The 27,710-nt window shown below is 44.3% G+C and overlaps 1 protein-coding gene and 1 long non-coding RNA gene across 4 annotated transcripts in view; one reads left to right on the top strand and one right to left on the bottom strand.

Moving 5' to 3' along the window:
* The window catches only part of rad51b (RAD51 paralog B), a 694,153-nt gene that overhangs the window by 37,754 nt on the left and 628,689 nt on the right, over positions 1–27,710 (top strand). For all 3 annotated transcript variants that reach the window (XM_068039630.1, XM_068039632.1, XM_068039633.1), the window contains one exon: positions 14,907–15,090. In XM_068039630.1, the coding sequence (XP_067895731.1) occupies positions 14,907–15,090 (184 nt within the window). The remainder of the gene's footprint in view (positions 1–14,906; positions 15,091–27,710) is intronic.
* Positions 21,469–24,632, bottom strand: LOC137373958 (uncharacterized). Its single transcript, XR_010975747.1, has 2 exons — positions 24,262–24,632; positions 21,469–21,801 (listed from the first exon to the last, which is right to left on the bottom strand). It is a non-coding gene; the product is annotated as an uncharacterized lncRNA (long non-coding RNA).

Here is a 27,710-nt window from a genome sequence, read left to right as displayed (position 1 = left end):
GTGCAGGAAGGTATGCCAGGAGCGGCACCAGGCATATCTCAAAATGAGGTGTCAACCTGGTGAAGCTACAACCCAGGACTACTTGCGTACCAAACAGCGTAAGCAGCATGCGATAGACAGAGCTAAGTGATCCCATAAGTAACGGATCAGATCTAAGCTCTGCGCTCCTGCCACATCCAGCCGTGAATGGTGGTGGACAATTAAACAACTAACTGGAGGAGGTGGCTCCACAAATAATCCCCATCCTCAATGATGGGGGAGCCCAGCACATCAGTGCGAAAGATGAGGCTGAAGCATTTGCAACAATCTTCAGCCAGAAGTGCCGAGTTGTTGATCTATCTTGGCCTCCTCCTGAAGTCCCCAACACCACAGATGACAGACTTCAACCAATTCGATTCACTCTGCGCGATATCAAGAAACGACTGAAGGCACTGGATAATGCAAAGGCTGTGGGTTCTTAAAAAATTTTCCAGCAGAAGTACTGAAGACCTGTGCTCCAGAACTTGCCGTGCCCCAAGCCAAGCTGTTCCAGTACAGCTACAACTTTGGCATCTACCCTGCAATGTGGAAAATTGCCCAGGTGTGTCCTGTACACAAAAAGCAGGACAAGTCCAACCCAGCCAATTACTGACCTATCAGTCTAGACTCAATCATCAGTAAAGTGATGGAAGGGGTCATCGACAGTGCTATCAAGAGGCACGTGTTTAGCAATAACCTGCTCAGTGACACTCAGTTTGGTTTCTGCCAAGGCCACTCAGCTCCTGACCTCATTACAGCCTTGGTTCAAACGTGGACAAAAGAGCTGAACTCAGGAGGTGAGGTGAGAGTGACTGCCCTTGACATCAAGGCAGCATTTGACCGAGTATGGCATCCAGGAGCCCTAACAAAACTGGAGTCAATGGGAATCGGGGAAAACTCTCCGCTGGTTGGAGTCATACCTAGCACCAACGAAGATGATTGTGGTTGTTGGAGGTCAATCATCTGAGCTCCAGGACATCACTGCAGGAGTTCCTCAGGGTAGTATCCTAGACCCAACCATCTTCAGCTGCTTCATTAATCACCTTCCTTCAATCATAAGGACAGAAGTGGGGATGTTCGCTGATGATTGCACAATGTTCAGCACCATTCGTGACTCCTCAGATACTGAAGCTGTCTGTGTAGAAATGCAGCAAGATCTGAACATATCCAGGTTTGGGTTGATAAGTGGCAAATAACATTCGTGCCACACAAGTGTCAGGCAATGGCCATCTCCAACAAGAGGAAATCTAACCATTTCCCCGTGACATTCAATGGCATGACCATTGCTGAATCCCCCATTAGCAACATACTGGGGGTTACCATTGACCAGAAACTGAACTGGAGTAGCCATATAAATACCATGGCTACAAGAGCAGGTCAGAGGCTAGGAATCCTGTGGCGAGTAACTCACCTCCTGACTTCCCAAAGCCTGTCCACCATCTGCAAGGCACAAGTCAGGAGTGTGATGGAATACTCTCCACTTGCCTGGATGCGTGCAGCTCCAACAACATTCAAGAAGTTGGACACCATCCAGGACAAAGCAGCCTGCTTGATTGGCACCCCATCCACAAATATTCACTTCTTCCACCACTGATGCACAGTAGCAGCAATGTGTACCATCTACAAGATGGTACCATCTACTGCAGCAACTTGCCAAGACTCCTTAGACAGCAGCTTCCAAGCCTTCAACGTCTATCACCTAGAAGGAACATTGCAGCAAATGCAAGGGAACACCCCCATCTGCAAGTTCCCCTCCAAGTCACGCACCATCCTGACTTGGAACTATATCGCCATTCCTTCTGTTGCTGGGTCAAAATCCTGGAACTTCCTAACAACACTGTGGGTGTACTTACCCCAACGGACTGCAACGGTTCATAAGATCATAAGAACTAGGAGCAGGAGTAGGCCGTCCGGCCCCTCGAGCCTGCTCCGCCATTCAATAAGATCATGGCTGATCTTTTCGTGGATTCAGATCCACTTACCCGTGCTCTCACCGTATCCCTTAATTCCTTTATTGTTCAAAAAGATATCTACCTTAGTTTTAAAAACGTTTACTGAAGAAGCGTCAACTACTTCACTGGGCAAGGAATTCCATAGATTAACAACCCTCTGGGTGAAGAAGTGCCTTCTTAATTCAGTCCTAAATCTGCTCCCTCTGATCTTGAGGCTATGCCCTCTTGTCCTAGCTTCACCTGCCAGTGGAAATATCCTCTCTACTTGTATCTTATCTATTCCCTTCATAATTTTATATGTTTCTATAAGATCCCCCCTCATTCTTCTGAATTCCAATGAATATAATCCCAATCTACTCAGTCTCTCCTCATAAGCCAACCCCATCAACTCTGGAATCAACCTAGTTCAAGAAGGCAGCTCACCACCACCTTCTCAAGGGAAATCAGGGATGAGCAATAAATGCTGGCCTAGCCAGCGACGCCCACGTCCCATGAATGAATAAAAAAAACTCCACTAATCACAGCCTGCTAACCTGAAAATACTACATTTATCCCTCCTCTTTGCTTCCTGTCCATTAACCAATCCTCCATCCATGCTAATATATTACTTCATTACTCCATGAGCCCTTTACCTATTGACCTTTTGTGTGGCGCTTTTCAAATGCCTTTTGGAAATCCAGGTATAATACATCTATAGGTTCCCCTTTATCTACCCTACTCGTTACATCCTCAAAAAACTCTAATAAATTTGTCAAATATGATTTTTCTTTCATAAAACCATGTTGACTTTGCCTCATTATACTGTGATTTTCTTAGTGCACTGTTAAGACTTCCTTAATAATATATTACCCTAATTCCATGAGCTTTTATCTTGTGCAACAACCTTTTGTTGGCACCTTGTTGAATGCCTTTTGAATATCCAAATATACGACATCTATTGGTTCCCTTTAGTTACCCTGGTAGATACATTCTCAAAAAATTCTAATAAATTTGTCAAATACGACTTCTCTTTCATAAAACTGTGCTAACTCCACCACAGTTGAATAACTGGCCCAAGGAGCCTTGATTGAGCAGGTTTATCCAGCGAGTAGATCCCCAAAGACACATTGTACAGCGAGCTCGCCACTGGTATCAGACCCACCGGCCGTCCATGTCTCCGCTTTAAAGACGTCTGCAAACACGACATGAAATCCTGTGACATTGATCACAAGTCGTGGGAGTCAGTTGCCAGCGTCCGCCAAAGCTGGTGGGCATCCATAAAGGCGGGGCTAAAGTGTGGCGAGTCGAAGAGACTCAGTAGTTGGCAGGAAAAAAGACAGAGGCGCAAGGGGAAAGCCAACTGTGTAACAGCCCCGACAAACAAATTTCTCTGCAGGACCTGTGGAAGAGCCTGTCACTCTAGAATTGGCCTTTATAGCCACTCCAGGCGCTGCTTCACAAACCACTGACCACCTCCAGGCGCTTATCCATTGTCTCTCGAGATAAGGAGGCCAAAGAAAGTTACACCATATGGAACAGACGGAGGCATGCTGTCTGTGCTGAGTTAAGTGAGCTTAGCCAGTGTGTTGATGACGGTGTTCAAGTTTGGCCTTGTTCCCAGGGTTTAGCAGAGACAAAATGCCCCCTGCTGCTGCTCTTGATTGCTGTTCTGTGGTTCCCTGCAGGGAGCTGTGTGCCTGTGGACAGAATTGGCTGTGATGTCCCATGAAGTTGAAATGGATGCTAACGCTTGACAGCATGCATGCAGTACGTCCAATTGAGTCAGGTATCACAGTGTGCCAGCAACCCTCAAATCACCACTGCCCTCCCTCCACACCCAATGGCACCTAGTAAAAAAAAAAATATGCCTATAGGTAGAGCAGATGGGAGTTGGTGAAGGGGGGAAAAGATATCCTGTGAAGAATGGCCATGTGAGTTCCTCGGTATGATATGTCCGATGGTCACAGACTGCATCCAGTGAGATTTGGCACCTTTGGAGGGAGGAGAATACTTTTTAAAAAGTAAAATGAAGTAACCTTTCTTTGAGAACATTGCTGTATCATGCTGTGGCACAGTGAGGCGAGTTTACCTTTGATGTGTAATATGTAATTTAGTCGTAGGTGGTGAGAGGAATTAGCAAGCGGAATGGCAGACAAATAAGCCTTTGAGAGCAAAAAGGAAAGCAATGGACAGAGCAGTTGGCATCACACTGGCACTGTCCGCCCTTGGCATCTGTTGGCGCAGTCCACATTGCGGCAGAGCATGGTAGTGATGCTGTAATATACTTGGCATAGGAGCCAGGAAAATTTGTGATTTTTTTTTTTGTATTCGTGGATGTGGGCGCCGCTGTTTAGGTCAGCATTTATTGCCCATCCCTAATTGTCCTTGAGCGGTGTATGTTTTCCAGCCTCACTTGGTTCCAGATGTCACAATATGGTTAATCTGCTGAATGGCATTGGTAGATTTCTGGACGACCTGTATCATTTCATCGTAATTATTGGCAGTCGCGGAGCAGGGAAAAGCTGCTCAGATTTTGTAGTCACTTATGTGAATCCAGCGGAAGTGATAGCTTGTATGGGGAACCTGAAGAAACCGTATTTATTCTGGTGATGTGATGGACGGTATTCAGCACTGGTAATCATTTGCCCCGTGTAAAGCTCAGAGACAAATGTTACACATCTCCATAAAATCAGGTGTAATGAAATATGCCAGAAAACTGGAGGTAAGGACATCATTCAGAAGATAAAGGAAGCCTGGCTGGGCATGTTCCTCGAAGAAATGATAACAGGTGGACAAAAAGGTTATTGGATTGGCAGCCAAGAACAGGTAAAAGAAGAAGGAGGAGACCGAGAAGAAGATGGAGAGATGACATAATATCATACCGAGGAACTACATGGGCGAGAACAGCAAAGGATAAATGGAAAAGGCATGAGGGGGACAGTGGATGAACACAACCTAAATGATGATGAATGATTTGCCCAGTTCAGTGTGATGGTGTGAGTTGATTTAGAATAATTAAATATGCTATAAATTTTCAGACAAAGAGCTTTCATTTATACAGCCCCTTTCACTACCTCAGGACTGTCCCAGAGTGTTTTACAGCTAATGAAGTACCTTTTGAAGCAGTCACTGTTGTAGGAAATGTGGTAACCAATTTATGCAAATTAGATAATGATCTGATCATGTGTTTCAGTGATTGAGGGATAAATATTGGTCAGGAGAATGGGGAACACTCTCCTGCTCTTCAAACTAGTGCCATGGGATCTTTTGCATCCACCTGAGAGGACAGTCGAGGCCTCAGTTGAACGTCTCATTTGAAAGATAGCACCGCTGAGTACAGAATTCCCTCAGTACTGCACTGAAGTTTCAGCCTTGATTTTGTGTACAAGTCTTTGGAGTGGGACTTGAACCCACAGGATTCTGACTCAGAGGCAAGAATGGTCCCACTGAGCCACAGCTGACTCAAATTGGTTGGATGATGGCCTTAACCTGTGATTAATAGAGAAGATCACCTGCAAGTGTGATCTATTAGCAAAAAATCTCTACAGGCTAGTGTGTGATAGAGGTGTTTAAAATTATGAAGGGGTGGGATAGCGATGGAAACACTGGTGTTTCTAATGATTGAGGGGTCTAGAACGAAAGGCACAGCAATATAATATTAAATGTAAGAGATTTAGGACACACAGCAGGAGTAACTTTTTTAGTGGTGAGTTCATGGAATTAGTAAAGTTAGTGACTGATCATGTTGACATATAAGTACAGATTATATAGGTAACTGGGAGAAGGATAAAGGGATAGAGGATTAGGTCTACTCCTCACGTGGGGGATAAATACTAGCATGGATTCGTTGGGCCGAATAGCCTGTTGTAATTCTGTGCAAGATAAGAACTTCTGTTTTTGGTGGTGGTGGTTGAAGGTTAGATGTGATGGGAGAACTTAGCTGCTTTTTTGACTGGTGCCCTGGAATGTTCCACATCCAGATGATACAGGCAGAATGTCTTACCCGAAAGACCGTATCGCCAACAATGCAGCACTCCCTCTCCTGCATCGCAATGGAAATATTCCGTTGTCCAGCACTGACATGTGATGAGTAGAAGGGAAAAAAGAAACTAATAAAAAAAAAAGCAGGAAATACTGATGTGTTAACTGCTGGGTAAGTAAAAACTATATATTTGGGTGGTGGCTGTACCCGAGACACTACACGTGTAGTGTCTCCCACCCACCCTCCTCCTCTAACCAAAAAAAAAGGTCTCTGTTGTGTTGATAAGGTAAGCTTTTTATTTAAGAAATTCTGTCCGTTGGACTGCTAACCTTACAAGTTTTGACATTTTTTTTGGTTTTTCAGTAGATTTGTTGGGAATTTAGAATAGTGGGAATGTTCCTCCTGCAGAATGTGGGAGGTAAGGGTCGCCAAGAGTGTCCCTGCTGACTGCATCTGCGGGAAGTGCACCCAACTCCAGCTCCTCGAGAACCGCGTTAGGGAACTGGAGCTGGATGAACTTTGGATCATTCGGGAGGCGGAGGGGGTTATTGAGAGGAGTTATGGGGAGGTAGTCACACCTCAGGTAAAAGAAGTAGGTAGATGGGTTACCGTCAGGGGAAGGAGAGGGAACCAGCAGGCAGTGCAGGGATCCCCTGTGGCCGTTTCCCTCAACAACAGGTATACCGTTTTGGATACTGTTGCGGGAGACGACTTACCAGGGGTAAGCAATAAGGTACAGGTCTCTGGCACAGAGTCTGTCCCTGTTGCTCAGAAGGGAAGGGGGAAGAGGAGCAGAGCATTAGTCATTGGGGATTCCATAGTTAGGGGAACAGATAGGAGGTTCTGTGGGAATGAGAGAGACTCACGGTCGGTATGTTGCCTCCCAGGTGCCAGGGTTCGTGATGTCTCGGATCGTGTTTTTGGGATCCTTAAGGGGGAGGGGGAGCAGCCCCAAGTCGTGGTCCACATAGGCACCAACGACATAGGTAGGAAGAGAGATGGGGATTTAAGACAGAAATTCAGGGAGCTAGGGTGGAAGCTTAGAGCGAGAACAAACAGAGTTGTTATCTCTGGGTTGTTGCCCGTGCCACGTGATAGTGAAGCGAGGAATAGGGAGAGAGAGGAGTTGAACACGTGGCTGCAGGGATGGTGCAGGAGGGAGGGTTTTGGTTTCCTGGATAATTGGGGCTCTTTCTAGGGTAGGTGGGACCTCTACAAACAGGATGGTCTTCACCTGAACCAGAGGGGGACCAATATCCTGGGGGGGAGATTTGCTAGTGCTCTTCGGGGGGGTTTAAACTAATTCAGCAGGGGAATGGGAACCTAAAATGTAGTGCCAATGTACAGGATGTTGAGAGTAGTGAGGTCAGGGATAAGGTTACAAGGACGCAAGAGGGCACTGGCAAGCAAGAACCTGGTTTAAAGTGTGTCTACTTCAACGCCAGGAGCATCCGGAATAAGGTGGGTGAGCTTGCAGCATGGGTTGGTACCTGGGATCTCGATGTTGTGGCCATTTCGGAGACATGGGTCGAGCAGGGGCAGGAATGGATGTTGCAGGTTCCGGGATTTAGCTGTTTCAGTAAGAACAGAGAAGATGGTAAAAGAGGAGGGGGTGTGGCATTGTTAATCAAGGAGAGTATTACAGCGACAGAAAGGACGTTTGAGGACTCGTCTACTGAGGTAGTATGGGCCGAGGTTAGAAACAGGAGAGGTGAGGTCACCCTGTTGGGAGTCTTTTATAGACCTCCAAATAGTTCCAGAGATGTAGAGGAAAGGATAGCGAAGATGATTCTCGACCGGGGCGAGAGTAACAGGGTAGTTGTTATGGGGGACTTTAACTTTCCAAATATCGACTGGAAATACTATAGTTCGAGTACTTTAGATGGGTCAGTTTTTGTCCAGTGTGTGCAGGAGGGTTTTCTGACACAGTATGTAGACAGGCCAACCAGGGGCGATGCCACATTGGATTTGGTACTGGGTAATGAACCCGGCCAGGTGTTAGATTTAGATGTAGGTGAGCACTTTGGTGATAGTGATCACAATTCGGTTAGGTTTACCTTAGCGATGGGCAGGGACAGGTATATACCGCAGGGCAAAAATTATAGCTGGGGGAAAGGAAATTATGATGCGATTAGGCAAGATTTAGGATGCGTAGGATGGGGAAGGAAACTGCAGGGGATGGGAACAATCGAAATGTGGAGCTTATTCAAGGAGCAGCTACTGCGTGTCCTTGATAAGTATGTACCTGTGAGGCAGGGAGGAAGTTGTCGAGCGAGGGAGCCATGGTTTACTAAAGAAGTTGAAGCGCTTGTCAAGAGGAAGAAGAAGGCTTATGTTAGGATGAGACGGGAAGGCTCAGTTAGGGCGCTTGAGAGTTACAAGCTAGCCAGGAATGATCTAAAGGGAGAGCTAAGAAGAGCAAGGCGAGGACACGAGAAGTCATTGGCGGATAGGATCAGGGAAAACCCTAAGGCTTTCTATAGGTATATCAGGAATAAAAGAATGACTAGAGTTAGATTAGGGCCAATCAAGGATAGTAGTGGGAAGTTGTGTGTGGAATCAGAGGAGGTAGGGGAAGTGTTAAATGAATATTTTGCGTCAGTATTTACAGTAGAGAAAGAAAATGTTGTCGAGGAGAATACTGAGATTCAGACTACTAGGCTAGATGGGATTGAGGTTCACAAGGAGGAGGTGTTAGCAATTTTGGAAAGTGTGAAAATAGATAAGTCCCCTGGGCCAGATGGGATTTATCCTAGGATTCTCTGGGAAGCCAGGGAGGAGATTGCAGAGCCTTTGTCCTTGATCTTTATGTCGTCATTGTCGACAGGAATAGTGCCGGAAGACTGGAGGATAGCAAATGTTGTCCCCTTGTTCAAGAAGGGGAGTAGAGACAGCCCTGGTAATTATAGACCTGTGAGCCTTACTTCGGTTGTGGGTAAAATGTTGGAAAAGGTTATAAGAGACAGGATTTATAATCATCTTGAAAAGAATAAGTTCATTAGCGATAGTCAGCACGGTTTTGTGACGGGTAGGTCGTGCCTCACAAACCTTATTGAGTTTTTTGAGAAGGTGACCAAACAGGTGGATGAGGGTAAAGCAGTGGATGTGGTGTATATGGATTTCTGTAAGGCGTTTGATAAGGTTCCCCATGGTAGGCTATTGCAGAAAATACGTAAGTATGGGGTTGAAGGTGATTTAGAGCTTTGGATCAGAAATTGGCTAGCTGAAAGAAGACAGAGGGTGGTGGTTGATGGCAAATGTTCATCTTGGAGTTTAGTTACTAGTGGTGTACCGCAAGGATCTGTTTTGGGGCCACTGCTGTTTGTCATTTTTATAAATGACCTGGAAGAGGGTGTAGAAGGGTGGGTTAGTAAATTTGCGGATGACACGAAGGTCGGTGGAGTTGTGGATAGTGCCGAAGGATGTTGTAGGTTGCAGAGGGACATAGGCTGCAGAGCTGGGCTGAGAGATGGCAAATGGAGTTTAATGCGGAAAAGTGCGAGGTGATTCACTTTGGAAGGAGTAACAGGAATGCCGAGTACTGGGCTAATGGGAAGATTCTTGGTAGTGTAGATGAACAGAGAGATCTTGGTGTCCAGGTGCATAAATCCCTGAAGGTTGCTACCCAGGTTAATAGGGCTGTTAAGAAGGCATATGGTGTGTTAGCTTTTATTAGTAGGGGGATTGAGTTTCGGAGCCACAAGGTCATGCTGCAGCTGTACAAAACTCTGGTGAGACCGCACCTGGAGTATTGCGTGCAGTTCTGGTCACCGCATTATAGGAAGGATGTGGAAGCTATGGAAAGGGTGCAGAGGAGATTTACTAGGATGTTGCCTGGTATGGAGGGAAGGTCTTACGAGGAAAGGCTGAGGGACTTGAGGTTGTTTTCGTTGGAGAGAAGGAGGAGGAGAGGTGACTTAATAGAGACATATAAGATAATCAGAGGGTTAGATAGGGTGGATAGTGAGAGTCTTTTTCCTCGGATGGTGATGGCAAACACGAGGGGACATAGCTTTAAGTTGAGGGGTGATAGATATAGGACAGATGTCAGAGGTAGTTTCTTTACTCAGAGAGTAGTAGGGGCGTGGAACGCCCTGCCTGCAACAGTAGTAGACTCGCCAACTTTAAGGGCATTTAAGTGGTCATTGGATAGACATATGGATGAAAATGGAATAGTGTAGGTCAGATGGTTTCACAGTTCGGCGCAACATCGAGGGCTGAAGGGCCTGTACTGCGCTGTAATGTTCTAATTCTAAAAACCAGTAAACACATTAATGTTTGGAGTGTGGTTGCCTGTTCAAAACAAAACTCTTTTGCAGATGCTAGGAGGACCAGCTGTGTATTTCATCCAACATTTACAGATCTCTTGTGCCATAATTGAGTCTGTGAAAGTGATGGATGAGTAGTGCATATTGTTAACATAAAAGCAAAATACTGTGGATGTTGGAAATCTGAAATTAAAATTAAGTGCTGGAAATACTCAGGCCTGGCAGCATCTGTGGAGAACAAAACAGAGTTAATGTTTTGAGTCAGATATGGCTCTTCTTCAGAACCCATACCCGACTTGAAACATCAGTTCTGTTTCTCCACAGATGCTTGTCTGGTGACCAATGGTGGGCGAGTGGGTATAGGGCGGGTGAAGGCAAGGAGGTCATGTGATGAAACCTTCAGGAATACTTCGAACCAGAGTTGGCAACCCTAATCATCAGTGTTCAGTCTGATTTTGAGGCGCAGATATTCATCTCAGTAACGTTTGACTTAGAGTGGTGGTTATGCTCCCTGCCAGCAGATGGAGGTGTTGCACTCTGTAACCCATACAGGATTACGAACATCACCACCCCTGGCCCATCACTGCTTCCTGACAGAAATAAAACACACTTGTAGCTCTGCAAACCTATTGTAAATTAGTCAGTTTTCTGTGGTTTGCACAATGGAGCAGAGACTGAGTGCAGTGCTCAGGTGAAGCAGGATTTGAGGACAGGGTTTAATTGGACCAGTACATGCGGATATAATTGTCGCCGTTTTAAAGTCATATATTCAATTCCTACTTTTATATTGTGTTTAGATTTTTATATTCGTTAAATAGAAAAATGTATGGCACGTGGGGAAGCAGTGAAAAAGTTGGCTGGAGTTTTTGTGTAGAGGAGACCAAGGCATTAGGAGCTGTGTAGTTGCTACAGTGTCACCACTGGAAGACGGTTGTAATTACAAGTGACATATATTTACAATAACAATAATTACTTACATTTTTATAGAACCATTTAATGTAGTAAAACATCCCAAAACACTTCACAGGAGCATTATCAAACAAATTTTGATACCGATATTGGGACAGATAACCAAAAGCTTTGTGAAGAGGTAGGCTTTAAGAAGCATCTTAAAGGAGGCGAGAGAGATTTGGGGAGGGAATTCCAGAGCTTAGGTCTTTGGCAGTTGAAGGCACGGTGGGTTAGTTAAAATTTGGGATGTGCAATAGACAAGAATTGGAGGAACCCAGATATCTCGGAGGATTGTAGGGCCAGAGGAGGTTACAGAGATAGGGAGAGGGGGTGAGGCCATGGAGAGATTTGAAAACAATGATGAGAATTTTGAAATTGAGGTGTTGTCGGACCAGGAGCCAATGTAGGTCAGCAAGCACAGGTGATGGGTAAATGGGATGGTGCGAGTTAGGATGCATGCAGCATGGAGCATGCGAGATGGAAGGCCAACCAGGAGAGCATTGGAATAGTTGAGTCTGGAGGTAACAGAGGCATTGATGAAGGTTTCAGCACCTGATGGGCTCAGGCAGGGGCATTGATGGGTGATGTTACAGGAGTGGAAGTTGGTGGTCTTGGTGATGGAGAGGAAATTTAGCGTTGGAAGCTCAGCTCAAGGTTAAATGGGATGCTGAAGTTTGAACAGTCTGGCTCAGCCTCAGACAGTGGCCAGAGAGAAGGATGGAGTCAGTGGCTAGGGTTGGAGTTTGTCATGGGCCTGCAGACACTGTCTTCAGTCTTCCCAATATTTCAATGAAAGAAATTTCTATTCATCCACTACTGGATGTGGGACAAGCACTCTGACAAATCAGAGGCAATGAAGGGGTCAAGAGAGTTGGTGGCGAGCGAGAGCTGTACTTGTGGAACCTAATGTATTTTTGGATTATGTCGCTGAGGGGCAGCATGTAGATGAGAAGTGGTGGGGGAGCCCGAGGAGGGCTCCAGGGGTAACTGAGCGCAAGAGAAACCATTGCAGGTTTATGTGGGTAACGTGCATTATAAATGTGAATGTAAGATTTTATAATAGGTAAACAGTTGACATTTTTTTCAGGTGTAACATTTATAAAGGAACTCGAGATAAACAAAAGCCCATTCTGCAGTTCTGCGGATTGCATATTTTGAATAAAATTCACCAGTCACATCGGCATGGATTTTATTTTCTTTTTTAAAGGGTATTTTCTGGTTTTCTCTGTGGCTCAGTTTGCCCAGTTTGTTGATCGCAGCTGGCGTGTGATGGTGGCAGTACAATTAGTCTCTGTACCCCACCCTGCCGGGGAGCACAGGGCAAAGGGGTAAACTTCCCAGGGTTCCAGCTCCTGCCAACTATCTTATGGCATTGCCTGTGGACAGGATTGAACTTGGTTGTGATTCCTCTCCTTGGTGGACTAGCCCTGTCGATGATCAGCATCAAGGATGGGCTTTTATATTCCTCCAAGAATCATGACCAACAAGAGGAGAAATTCTTAGACTTCAGATTCATGTGTCAGCCATGGGTCAGTAGAGCCATAGAATCATAGAATGGTTACAGCGCACAAGGAGGCCTTTTGGCCTGTTGTGTCTCTGCTGGCTGTCTCCTAGTCCCACTCCCTGGCCTTTTCCCTGTAGCCCTGAAAATATTTTCTCTTCCGATATTTGCCAGTTCTCATTTGAAAGCTACAATTGAATCTGCCCTTACCACACACTCAGGCAGATCATGCCAGATCCTAACCACTCGCTGCGTAAAAAAGTTTTTTCTCATGTCGCCTTTGACTCTTCTGCCAATCACCTTAAATTAGTGTCCTCTGGTTCTGGATCTTTCGGCCATTGAGAACACTTTCTCCCCATCTACCCTTTCTCCCTGGACCCCTCATGATTTTGAACACCTCTATCAAATCTCCTCTTAATCTTCTCTTCTCCAAAGACAACAGGCTCAGCTTTTCCAACCTATCCACGTATTTGAAGTTCTTTTTCCCTGGAACCATTCTCGTGCATCTTTTCTCACTCTCTCTAATGCCTTAACGTCCTTCCTAAAGTGTGGTGCCCAGAACTGGACGTACTACTGCAGTTGAAGCTGAACCAGTGTTTCATACAGGCTTATCATAACTTCCTTGTCTTTGTATTCTGTACCTTATTTATACATCCTAGGATCTCGTATGCTTTATTAACTGCTTTCTTAACCTGTCCTGCAACCTTCAATGATTTGTGCACCCCCTTTAGAATTGTATCCTTTAATTTATATTGCCTCTCCTCGTTTTTACTAACAAAATGCATCACTTCATACTTTACAGTATTAAATTTCATCTGCCACTTGCCCGCCCATTCCACCAGTCTGTCTATGTCCTCTTAAAGTTCATCACTATCTTTGTCACAGTTCACAATACTTCCAAGTTTTGAGACATCTGCAAATTTTGAAACTGTGCCCTGTACACCGAATCTATGCCATTAATATATATCAAGAAAAGCAGGGGTCTGAGCACCGACCCCTGGGGAACCCCACTATCTACCTTCCTCCAGTAAACCATTCACAACAACTCTTTGTTAACTGTCACTCAGCCAATTTTGTATCCATGCTGCCACTTTCTCTTTTATTCCCTGGGCTCTAACTTTGTTGACAAGCCTATTATGTGGCACTTTATCAAATGCCTTTTTGAAGTTCATGTACACCACATCAACTGCATTACCCTCATCAACCCTCTTCGTTACCTCATCAAAAAACTCAAGCAAGTTAGTTAAATATGACTTTCCCTTAACAGATCCGTACTGGCTTTCCTTAATTAATCCGCATTTGTCCAAATGACTGTTAATTTTGTCCCGAATTATCCTTTCTAAAAGTTTTCCCACTACCGAGATTAAACGACTGGCTTGTAGAGCTAGGCTTGTCCTTACACCCTTTTTTGAACAAGGGTGTAACATTTGCAATTTTCCAGTCCTCTGGCACTACCCCTCTATCTCAGGAGGATTGGAAGATTATGGCCAGTGCGTCTGTGATTTCCACCCTTAATTCTCTCAGTATCCTTGGATGCATCTCATCTGGTCCTGGTTTCTTGTCAACTTCAAGTGCAGCCAATCTATCTAGTACCTCCTCTATCAATTTTTAGCCCATTCAGTATCTCAACTAACTCATCTTTCACCCTGACTTGGGTAGCATCTTCTTCCTCAGTAAAGACAGATGCAAGATACTCATTTAGTACCTCAGCCATGTTCCCTGCTTCCATGCGTAAATCCCCTTTTAGGTCCCTAATCGGCCCCACTCCGTTTACCACGTTTTTACTATTTATATGCCTATAGAAGACTTTTAAGTTACACTCCAGTACAGTACCTAAGGAGTGCCTCACTCACTTCCTGAGATGCCATCTTTTGGGTCAAACATTAAAGCAAGGCACAGAAATGGGCACAAATGCTCCCCGGCGTCCTGGCCATTATTGATCACTCAACCAACATCAGTACAACAGATTATGTGGTCATTATCACATTGCTGTTTACGGGAGCTTGCTGTTAAAAATTTTGTTGTCGCATTTCCTCATTACAACAGCGACTGCACTTTGAGAAGTCCTTCATTGGTGCACTATGGCTTTACTTGTATGTGTAGGGTAACAAACTGCTCCCTGCTTTCCCTACAGAGCTTGGAATATGAGGGGGGAGGATAGAAAGGTGCTTTGTCTTCTCCCACTCCCCTCGCAATCCCCACTTCAAAAGTCTTTAAAGGATTAATATAATTTCTCCCCCCTCTTTTCACACCAGGGTTGAATCCTTGGAAGATGACATTATCTTGAAAGGAGTTAAACTAATTGTAGTGGACTCGGTTGCGTCTGTAGTCCGAAAGGAATTTGACACGAGGCTCCAGGGTAACCTGTTAGAGCGCAGTAACCTGCTGTCAAGCAAAGCTGCCACGCTGAAGTATTTGGCGGAAGAGTTCTCCATTCCGGTAAGACCTTTTTTCTGGTTGAACAAAATGATTGTGTTTGATTTTTTTTTTAAAGTCTAAGCTTTTTGCACCCCTTCCTGTTAATCCCCAGAGCTCTTGAATGCAAATGTTGCAAGTGTTTGAAGCGTTCACAGAGACTTCCTTCCCCTAGATCAACATTGTGGGCAAACCGATGTTCTGTAGAGATTGATTGTTACTCCATAGTTCTTGTACATGACGCTCCCATTTATATGACTTTTTGTCTTACCCCTAACATTCTCACATTCAACTGATTTGTTGTTTGAATATTTACCTTTTACCGCTGTGCGAGACGGTAGAAGCTTTGGTGTTTAGGGGGAAAGTATTTCTGCTCATTGTGGGCTCAGTAATAGGTACGTTTGCACATTATTCAGAGGAGTGCACACCGATGAAATGAGCCTGTTGTAATAGTGGCAATAGTGATAATTATGATACAGAAGTATTGCATGCTCTGGGTGTTGGCACAGCACCTTAACAATGTAATGCATGTATTTTACGATTGGAAGCCTACAGCCATTCTCTCCTCAATGGCTAGACCTCTTCCCCTGCCCACTTGATTTCCAAATCCCTGCTAGTTCACATAGGGCACTTGAAATGCTGAACTTATAGCAGCAATTACTTATCAGATTTCATACACATTTAAACTGCTGGAATTAAATACTACCCCTTAACTTTGAGCCATGGTCAGTTGCAGCAATCAGCTTAATGCTGAGCTTCCTCATTGTTACGGCCACGTGGTGTGGCATGGGTGGTTCCCACTGTTCAACTCCCCACCTGACTGCAGCAAGTGTGTTTGTATTCAGGTTTTAGCCACTTAGTGGTTTATTTTTCAAATAAACAGACAGCGACAGGTTTTCTTGTAGTCTTTCCTTTCTTTTCTTTAAAAACAGAAAGTCAATTGCTTATTGATCACCATGTCTTATCCCGAAATTGTCACAACCTTATTAACTCACGCATTTGTTCGCACACACACGTGCGCGCGCACACATGAAGAAACAGAGGAAAGAAAGAGGTAGGTGGGTTTTTTGTGGGTGAGAAGAGTTTCGATAAACCTCTTGAATTCTCTTGAGACTCAAAGTCCAGATAGTTGTAGGCCTGTGGTGATTGTAGATTTCTGTCTTGATTGAAGGTTCTGTTAATGTTTGTAGATGACTCCTAGCTCTCTCTCTGCTGTATGATTTAGATTTCAGTTTTTTTCCAGCAGGGCTTGTGCTTTTTGGCTTTCTGGAATGCCAGCTGTTAGAAGTAGCTTCACCTTCTCGGTCTCTCTCTCTTTTTCCCTCTCTATTTTTCTGGCTATCTTTTTTTTAAGGTAATGCTGTCACTTCTCAACTCGTATTAGGAGACTTTTCTTATTGTTTCTTCCCCATGGTGACTGCACAATGGCCCAGGACGTGGCTACTTCACTCTTCCTTTGTTTTAGAAGAAGACATTCAATTCTGGAATGCTGTTATGATTGGTGTGAGATGGGTTTCATTATCACCTTTTGGCTTTGAAGATTTGTCCTTTGTCTTTGTCAGACTATTTGAATATACAAAAGGTTAATCCCCTTCTCTTCGGCAGCAATTTTGGACCATTGTTCACTTTTTAAAAATAAAGGTTCAATTTTTAAAGACAAAGTCTGTTTTTTTCACAACTCTTCAGAGTTGCTCCATGTATGTTGTATCATTGCACCTCTGATGTGCGTGACACCTCCCCCGAAAGGAAAAAAAATGAAATTCTTTGGATTTCATTTTTGTATTGTTTGGGTTTAGAAAGAGTGAAAAGAAGCAGTAAGACAGTTTAGGGTCACATCACTTTACACATTCATTTCATTCACTCCTCAGGCTTCCAGCTCCGAGTCTGATAACAATTTGATTTGCACAGTGTTCTTTACATTCTGGACAGTGTGTCGACTAGGACATTGTCTTAGGCTGAATGGACGGAGGAGTAAACTCCATCGAAAAAGCCTGGCATTTTTTTACTTTGAATTTTTCCAGGAAGGTAAGTGGATTATGGTCTGTGTGAATTGGAATCTCTTTGTGCCCGTAATTGGCACAGACTTCAAAATGTTGAAGAGCTAAGAGGAGCCCTAGTGTTTCCTTTCATGTAGTGGAGTATTTCTTTTGGTGTCCGTTCAGCTTTTTTGAGGAATAGCCAATTGGTCTTTCCAAACCTTAATCATCATCCTGGAGTAGGACAGCACCTACTTCAATATCATTGGTGTCAATGGTCATTTTAAAATGTTAGTTGAAATTCGAGGCCGTCAAAACTGGGTCGTTTGTTAGAATTGCCGTTAGCTTTTCAAATGCTAGCTGGCACGGCTCTGACCACACCACTTTTGCACTTTTCTTTAGCAGGTCTGTCGGGAGCAGCTAAGGTGCTGAAATTGGGAACAAATTTGCGGTAGAACCTGCTCATTCCTAGGAACTGCATGATTTCCTTGATTTTTGGAATGGGGAAATCCACTAGGGCCTGCACTTTTGCTGTCCTTGGCAGGACTTGACCTTGGCCCACGATGCGGCCGTAACAGGTGACTTTAGCTTTGGTGAATTTACTTTTTGCCAAGTTGGCCACGAGGTGACCGTTCTGTAGGCTTTTGAAGAGTGCCTGTAAATGATTTAATTGGTCTTCCCAGGTGTTGCTGAAAACTAGCAGGTTGCCAAGGCAAACAACACAGTTATTTAGACCAGCTGTCACTTGATTCATTAACCTTTGGAATGTGGCTGGGGCATTTTTCAGACTGAAGAGCATATCTTTGCACTGAAATAAGCCATAGTGGGTGACAAGGGCGGAGATTTCCTTTGCCTGCTGAGTCATTCATACTTTGCAGTATCATTTCAAGAAGTCTATTTTGCTGATGTAGATGGAATTTCCTACATGGTCCATGCAGTCTTCGATACAGGGAATTTGGTATGGATCTGTTTTTGTAACTGCGTTAACCTTGTGGTAATCAATACAAAGCCTGGTTGTACCATCAGGTTGGGGAAAAATACTATCGGAGAACTCCAGCTACTCTGACTTTGTTCCATTAAATAATTTTCCAGCTTGTACTGCATTGCCAGAGACCTGAGCTAGCTTAATTGGGTTCAATCTGTAGGGGGTCTGTTTTATTGGTGGGGGCTCTCCTGCCTCCACATGATGCACTGTTAAAAGTGTGCAACCTGGTTTATCCTTTGAACTCTTTTAATAATGTGATTAGGTCCTGTCTCTGTTGTTCAGAGAGATAGTCCAGCATTGTGTCTAGTCCCTTTAAAATTTAAATTTCCAATTTGGTGGTAGGGGGTTCAATTTTAGAGTTTTCAGGGCTTTCGTCCTCATCTAGTTCGTCCCCACTATTACCCTCTTCCTCTATCACTTTTACTGCCTGGCACAAACTTACTGATCTGTCTAGTACCCAGCTGTAGTAACTTTTCAGCATGTTAATATGACACTGTCTTTGTTTTGTCCTTCTGTCAGGGATGTTAATTAGGTAGTTTATCTCATTTACCTTTTTCCCTATGGGATGATGATGACAGATTTGAAAGAGAGAGGGGCAACACCTGAAGGGAGAGAACCGTTAATGATATCGGCTAACATGGGGACCAGGAAGAGAAATTGGGTGATCAGCAGTTTAGTGGGAATAAGTTCGAGTTAGCATCTGGGTGGGTCTCATGGGAAAGATGAACTTAGAGAGGGCATGAGGGATCAGAGAAACTAGAGAAAGATGTGAGTTTTGGTCTATGACGGGGGTAGGGGGGGAGAGGAGCCTTCAAGGAGGTTTAGCCCAGTGGGCTAGGGCAAGGGAGGGGGTTGCGGCAGAGGCAGCTGATTGGATGGTCTCAGTCTAGGCGACAAAGAAACTGTTCTTCGGCCTGTGGACAGTGGACTGTAGGTGGAAAAGATCTCAGATGAAATGCTTATTTATTATCTTATTTCTTTTCTGAAGAGAACTCTGCAGTCTGGTGGAGTGCAGGAAAGGCTGGAATCCGATAGCAGCCTGAGTTACAGTGGGCCGTGTGGCTACAATTTCAGTACAGTATGCTCGCTGTGGCAACTGATCTGGTGAATTTATTAGATGTCAGTGCCAGAACGTTTAATGGTAAAATGGGAAGTTTTGGCAAGAAAGCTTGTGGGGGGCTGAAAATGGAGTCCACCTGTGTAGCATCGGCTCCCACTGCTTCCAAGGTACTAGCTGTGCATGAGGTCTCCTTGCCCTGTAATGTGAAGTCTGCTCATTCTCAGATTGAAATCTTGCACCTTCTGGATAGCTAAGGACTGGATAGGCGTGTGGATCAGGGGTATGTCAGTGCTGGTCGTTCCTGCATCTTTCGAAGGACATGTTTTTGAGGGGGAAGTGGGTGTTGATGCCTGAACAAAATTAACTCAAGTCACTGCGCTGGACATTAAGGGAAGCCACATCCAAGGTCAGAGCCAGTCGGCAGGGGAAAGTATATTAAGTTGGGTCATTCCACTGGCATTGTGACGAGATTACTGCTCGGTCACTCAGTATCCATATTATGGGGAGGCTGCTCATTTGTGACCTTAATGAACAGAACACATTTGGTGCACAGGCTCTCAGCATGCTATGCTGTGGCCAGTCACACTGGGTACTGATGCCTTAAGTGACTTCAGGTCATGTAAAAAACATAGAAACATAAATAATTTGAGCAGGAGTAGGCCATTTGGCCCTTTGAGCCTGCTCCGCCATTCATTATGATCATGGCTGATCATCCAACTCAGTAGCCTGTTTCGGCTTTCGCCCCATACCCTTTGATCCCTTTAGATCCAAGAGCTATATCTAACTCCTTTTTGAAAACATACAATGTTTTAGTCTCAACTGCTTTCTGTGGTAGCGAATTCCACAGGTTCACCACTCTCTGGATGAAGAAATTTCTCCTCATCTCAGTCCTGAAAGGTTTACCCCGTATCCTTAGACTATGACCCCTGGTTCTGGACTCCCCGACCATCGGGAACATCCTTCCTGCCCTGTCAAGTCCTGTTAGAATTTGATAGGTTTCTATGAGATCCCCCTCACTCTTCTGAACTCCAGCGAATATAATCCTAACCGACTCAATCTCTCCTGATACGTCATTCCCGCCATCCCAGGAATCAGTCTGGTAAACCTTCGCTGCACTCCCTTTCTAGCAAGAACATCCTTCCTCAGATAAGGAGACCAAAACTGCACACAATATATCAAGTGTGGCCTCACCAAGGCCCTGTATAATTGCAGCAAGACATCCCTACTTCTGTACTCTAATCCTCTCGCTATGAAGGCCAACGTATCATTTGCCTTTTTTACCGCCGGTTGCATCTGCATGCTTACCTTCAGCGACTGGGGTACGAGAACACCCAGGTCTTGTTGCATATTCCCCTCTCTCTGTTTATAGCCGTTCAGATAATCTGCCTTCCTGTTTTTGCTACCAAAGTGGATAATCTCACATTTATCCACATTATACTGCATCTGCCATGCATTGGCCTACTCACTCAACTTGTCCAAATCACCCTGAAGCCTCTCTGCATCCTCCTCAACTCACCCTCCCAGCAGTTTTGTGTCATCTGCAAATTTGGAGATATTACATTTAGTTCCCTCATCTAAATCATTAATGTATATTGTGAATAGCTGGGGTCTTAGCACCGATCGCTGTGGTACCCCACTAGTCACTGCCTGCCATTCGGAAAAAGACCCATTTATCCCTACTCTGTTTCCTGTCCGCCAATCAATTTTCTATCCATCGCATTACACTACCCCCAATCCCATGCGCTTTAATTTTACATGCTAATCTCTTATGTGGGACTTTGTCGAAAGCCTTCTGAAACTCCAAATAAACCACATCCACTGGCTCCCCCTCATCAACTGTACTAGTTACATCCTCGAAGAATTCTAGTAGATTTGTCAAGCATGATTTCCCTTTCATAAATCCATGCTGACTCTGCCCGATTCTACCTCTGTTCTGTAAGTGCTCTGCTATAACATGTACCAGTGAAAGGAGCTTGAACCCTCCAGAGGAGCTATATAGATGTGTGGGGACTGTTGCTATGATCGCTGTCAAGTCTCGGACAAGAGGAGTAAACTGCAAGCTACTGAAGGACGGCTGTGGAATCATTCTGTGACAATAACTCAGTGCCTTTATGAGAGGAAGAAAGAAGGTGAACACAAAAACAGACACCAGCGATTTACCGACATTTGTATGAATGGAGTCAAGAGTTGACGGTCATGGTAAAGGACAGGGAGGGGCTAAAATGAAGTCTCTTACTGAAGGCCCATCTGTGTCACTGGAGTAGGTGCTTTGTATGTCTGGAGTTTCCTCTGGACAATGTGGAAAGCTGGAGCCCCTAATTGGACTGCCAGTGTTACTACACACAGCCCCTCTCCCCATCCCAAACAACAACAACAACAACTTTGGTTTATATACTACCTTTGACGTAGTAATGTGTCCGAAGGCCCTTTATAGGAGCATTATTAAACAAAATTTGACACTCAACCACCACCTGTATTAAATCACACATTATATACACTTTTTAGGACAGGTGAATAAAAGTTGGATCAAAGAGGTAAGTTTTAAGAAGGGTCTTAAAGGCGGAGAGAGAGGCACATTAGAGGTTTAGAATGTCAAGTTCAGTTCAGTTCCCATGCAGTAAATTGTGAGATTCCTATTTCTTGGCTCCAGCGCTGGAATAATCTTTCCCTTCAAAGTCAGGTTCGGACACTTTTGCATGATCGATTTCACTTTCCTTTGGAAAGAACAGGAGGTCATGTTACTTCACAAAACTTAATCTGGAACAAATGTCAGCCCTGAAATCTTAATAAGCCTCTCATATTTATGGTTGAGTGCAATAAACCCAAATGATATACATCTGTGAAAGGCCAGTCCCTCTGCAGTCAGTCCCAACTTTTTCCCTTTTTTGCACTGTGAAGCTTTGAGCACTGAGGTTTCAGAGGCAGTGTGACTGGGGGTAAATTTTGACTTTGTGTGACTGTCTAAACAAGGGATAACAAGCTAGCGGCCCATTCTACATCTTTCCCCATTCTTATTTCTATTGTCTTCAAGGTCTACCCTGCTGAGTTGGCAAGAGCAGGAAAGGAGTAACAGTGGTCAGGAGGAAGGGGCCTGACAGATCAAGAGGCCTCGCAATGCTTCACACAAAATTCTGCCATAATGACTCCGTTTTTGCATAGCCAGCCAGAGCATATGGCTTACACTAAAGGAAAACTTGCATTTATATACCGCCTTTAATGACTCAGAGATATCCCAAAGTGCTTTACAGCCAATGAAGAACTTTTTGTTTTGAAGTGTAGTCACCGTTGGAATGTGGGAAATGTGACCACCACAAAAGCATTGTAATAAATGAACAGGTAATCTGTTTTAATGGTGATCTTGGTTGAAGGATAAAGATTGTCCCGGACATGCGAAAACTCCCCTGCTGTTCGACTAGTGCTGCGGGATCTTTTACACCTACTCAAGAGAGCAGACGAGGTCTCCGTTTAATGTCTCATCCAAAAGGCGCCACCTCCAACAATGTAGTACTCCCTCAGTATTGTACTGGAGTGTCAGCCTAGGTTATGTGTTCAAGTCTCTGGAGTGGGTCTTGAACCAGCGACCTTCTGACTCCAAACTGAGAGTGCTACGCACTGAGCCAAGTTGACACATGAAAAATAAATCTGCACACAGTTGGAAACAGGTGCTGAACTAGCTCAGCATCAGAAACTGACGATATGAATGCCTTGATGCACTGGGAGTGTCGATGTAGATTTAGTACTGATGTCTCTAGAATGGGACTCGGACCCACAACTTTCTGACTCAGGCAAGAGTGCTACCACTGAACCACAGTCGACGCTGACCTTTGACTGACTCTTTTGATGAACAAAGCAGTCTGCTTGATCGACACACCCATCTGCTGTCCGAAATATCAACTGCTTCCACCACCACTGTGGCAGCAGTGTGTGTCATCTAAACATAAGAACTAGGAGCAGACTCAATACGATCTTGGCCTCAACTCCACTTTCCTGCCCGTTCTCCATAACCCTTCAACCCATTTCTAATTAAAAATCTGTCTATCTCTTCCTCAAATTTACCCAATGTCCCGGCATCAACTGCACTCTGGGGTAGTGAATTCCACAGATTCACGACCCTTTGAGAGAAGTAATTTCTCCTCATCTCTGTTTTAAATCTGCTACCCCTTATCCTAAAACTATGACTTCTCGTTCTAGATTGCCCCACAAGAGGAAACATCTTCTCTACGTCTACTTTGTCAATCCCCTTAATCATCTTATATACCTCAATTAGATCCTCTCATTCTTCTAAGCTCCAGAGAGTAAAGGCCTAAACTGCTCAATCTCTCTTCGTAAGACAAGCCCCACATCTCTGGAATCAATCTAGTGAACCTCCCTTGAACTGCCTCCAATGCAACTACATCCTTTCTCAAGTAAGGGGACCAAAACTGTACGTAATACTCCAGGTGCGGTCTCACCAATGCCTTGTACAGTTGCAGCAACACTGCCCTACTTTTCTACTCTATTCCTTCAGCAATAAATGCCAAAATTCCATTTGCCTTCCTTATCACCTGCTGTACCTGCAAACTAGTTTTCTGTGATTCATAAAGGATCTAAAGGATGCAATGCTGCAACTTGGCAAGCCTTCTTCGACATCACCTTCCAAACCTGCAACCCCTACCACCTAGAAGGACAAAGCAGCAGGTTAATATGAACACCGCCACTTCAAAGTCACACACCATTCTGACTTGGAAATATTTTCCTTCATATTCGCTAGATCAAAATCCTGGAACTCCCTCCTTAACAGAACTTTGGGTGTACCTTCACCACATTGTTACGACCAAGGCAGGAGGAGTACACTGTTTATTCTAGGATCACTTCTCCACAACATATATTTTTAAATTTTCCCACTTACATTTTCCCACTTACTGTTAGTCAATCATTTTCCCAAAATAGAATGCACTAACCAGGTTTCTTTAATGAACAACAAAATTGTCAGTTTATTGGAGAACAAGTCTTAACTAGTAATGAAGTAGAGCATGAACACACACATTGTAAATTTTAAAGTCCCTTTTTTATCTTAGCCCCTCACACTCTGTCTCACACACATACATACATACACTGGTTAATGGGAAAAATAAAAGGGATTTTTTTCCAGAGCTCTGTTACAGACACAAAAAGCACTTGGGCTGATTACTTACTCATTTTTGAAGATAACCGCAGATGGGATATGTTGTTCCAAAACTGGCATACAGTCTAGCCTCTGAGTACACGTTGACAGGTCACTAGGATCTTTTAGAACTGTTCTTTTCAGGCGGCATTGAGAATTATTTTTAGCAGGCTTTCTTCAAAGACAGAAGATGAGATGAATTGACACAGTGGACTTCTCATTTTTTTTTAAGATACTGGAAAGCGAGCTGGGTTGTGGTCTTTTCGCCTTCCTTCACTTCTTCAGGCTAACTTTATCAGCCGCTCACTCCAGAAGGTAAAGCACACACACTGACTGCTACAACCAAAAGCCTGAGTTTTCTGCCCCCTCAGGTGCGCGCTGCCGCTGCCTTGTCCAATCAAGCAGTGTTACTGACTTCTCTGCCCACATTTTCCCCGTTATTAGGGTTTCGGTTCTGTTTTTAACTTGAGTCATGTGACAACCAGTAAACATTGTTGCGAAATTTGTTCTTTCAGTGACATCTTGAAAAAAATTGTTCCAACATTTATTCAGTTTGACTGAGTTCTTTAAAAATATTTTAACAAAAAAAACAATCACTTCCATAACAACAGGGACTGCAGCAGTTCGAGAAGGCATTTTTGAGGGTAGTTAGGGATGGGTAATAAATGGTGGCCTTACCAGCAATGCCCACATCCCATGAATGAATGAACACAAACTACCCCCATTAGAAGGATACATTGCCCTTTTACTGGCTGTACCTGCAGTGAAACCTTTGTTAGGATGTGCACTCCTCTTTTTCACGGACTCTGTTAATATTACTGATGGGTAGAATCCAGACAAAAGGTGACACTGAGCCACACAAGATAGTCGGATGGCTTGGTCAAAGAGGTGTGTTTTAAAGAGCAGCATAAAGCAAGAAAGTAAGGTGGAAAGGTTTGGGATGGAATTCCAAAGCTTAGAGTCCAGGCAGCTGAAAGCATGGCTGCCAGTGTTGGGCCAGAGAAATTCAGGAATGTGCAAGAGACCAGATTAGTTATAAAAATATTGGAGATGGTGGGGAGGCTGTTTGGATCGGGCGATTGGAGGTCATGTGACAACTTCCAAAAAATGTTCCTGCTGAACTTCACATACGTGTGGCGTGCACCAGCCTGGAAGGTACCATTCAGGCCTTGTTCCATGTTAAATACCACACCTGTGCAGCCGGGTAGCGACCGTACAAAAAAAATGTAAAGGTTCTGTGTATTGAAAAAATTGACCACACACAACAACAGTGTTACAGGGAATATTGTGTGAAACTGGAGTTGGAAACCAAGTAGTATCCCTGTTAGGGGCATCCAGCTCTCTTTTACTGATTCTGTTAATCCTGATGTTACAGCCTTTCGGAACAGGAGTAGGCCACCAGCTGAAACAATGCACAACAAATGTGAAGAATTGTACCCATGGAGAAATGTGGCAGAATGCACTGAAAAGGTTTATGAGTCAGTAGCCATAGAGAGGATGCTGCCAATGAACAAGCAATTGTGCAGATTAATGACCAGCTGTGGTCCTGCGTCTGGTTGGTGTTTTTGCTTTAGTTGCCTTTTTGGTCTTCCTTTTCTTGTTATGCTTGCAAAGTGAACAGTTGTCCCTTGTTAGGAAGTGTATGACTGGATGTTGTGTGAAGGCAGGACTAGGCTTGGCTATGATTAAGGACCTCTGAGTCCAAAGGTGCAGGGATCGAAACCTGCTTGAGGCAATACCAGCGAGTGGGGACCAGAACTGCAGCTTTGGGTTCTGGGACATTAGCATCTCGCAAAATTCTCCCATAAAATCCTCCCAACGTATAGGACTAACCACCTCATTGACTGATTAAAAGATGGTTAAGGTCAGGGAAGGAGTGTTCCATGTCGCAGCCTGTCAGACTGTTAATCAGCCTATAAGTCCTTCCACCGCTTCTCACTGTTCTCCAGGGGAAGAACGTGAAAATCCAAAAACAACCAAACACAATTTTGGATACTGATCAAAATCAGCAATTGTGGCTGAATCAATTTTAATGTTCCCTGAGTCCATGAGACACATTGCAGCATCCCAGCCCACTGTCTGAGGTCAGCTAACTTATCACAGGCCAGGCGTTAAATCTGGGACACGTTGTAGACTTGATGTCTAGCATAGTGCTACACTGAGTGGCAACTATGTATCAGCTGTGGCTGAGTTGGTAGCACTCTCACCAAGGTTCCAGGTTCAAGTTCCACTGCAGGACTTGCGCACAAAAATCAAGGCTGACACTCCAGTGCAGTACTGAGGGAGTGCTGCACGGTTGGAGGTGTCGTCTTTTGAGTGAGACATTGAACCGAGGCCCTGTCTGCCCCCTCAGGTGGATGTAAAATATCCTGTGGCACTATTTTGGAGAATAGCAGGAGAGTTATCCCTGGTGTCCTGGCCAATATTTATCACTGTCAAAATTAGATTACCTGGTTATTATCGCATAGCTATTTGTGGGACCTTGCTGTGCACAAATTGGCTGCTGTATTTCCTACTTTACAACAGTGACTACACTCAAAAGTACTTCACTGTTTGTAAAGCGCTTTGAGACATCGGCGGTCGTGAAAAGCGCTATTATAAATGCAAGTTGTTGTCGTCATCCTTTACCCACTGCCATGTTCTCCATGTATAGTATGATTAAAATGCATTCAGCAGTGTGTTATAAAACCATAATAACGGGGGGCTCAGAACATCAACTGAGTGATCTTCACTTTCCTGTTGTATGATACTCCACAGACCATTACCTTATGTTCAATACTTTGGCTGTTATCTTGATCTGAGTATGCTAATCTCCATTCAAATATGAGAAAATAAAGCCAGAAATTTTCTGGAGCATCATTGACTTCTCTTGTTTATTGCCAGTTCCTTTTACGCTTGTAGCTGAACTCACTTAATCTGTTGCTGTGGTCTCTCACACTTCAGTTGTGTCGCCAGCTTGTCTTGTGTTCTCTCGCACTCTTGCTCGATCTCTATCTTCCCTCAGTTCTTTTAGCTGTCTTGTCTTTTTCTCTTCTAGGTCTCTCTACGAGTTTGTCTCTACCTGCCTGCCTCTCCCAGCACTTTTTTTGTATGTGTCTCTGTGTTTAGCTCATGTTCACTCTGTTTCTCCTTCTCCCTCTCCACCTTGTGATTGCTCTCAACTGTCTCACTGTTGGGGAAAGGGAGCCCTGCAGGGTGAAAAATCTTAAAGAAAACTGACAATAGTGCATGCTAGCTATTCACTACATTTTAAATTGCTTTTTTTAAACAGTGCTGAATCACAATTGGGTTACTCCTTGAAATTTTTGGCTGATTTTAGTCAGTTGCAGTACCAATCTTCGGCCAGTCAATGGTAATGTTGAGCTGGGGTTGTATGCTCTTGACCATGTTTGTTCTCAGGAAGCTGTGGGAGGGTGAGGATTGGGCTCTGTTGATTCAGAACGTATCACCTAGGTCAGGATGCAATTTTGTACCATTACT

This window comes from Heterodontus francisci, chromosome 9, assembly GCF_036365525.1.
Source record: "Heterodontus francisci isolate sHetFra1 chromosome 9, sHetFra1.hap1, whole genome shotgun sequence".
Classification (NCBI taxonomy): Eukaryota; Metazoa; Chordata; class Chondrichthyes; order Heterodontiformes; family Heterodontidae; genus Heterodontus; species Heterodontus francisci.
This window is presented reverse-complemented; position numbering and strand designations above follow the sequence as displayed.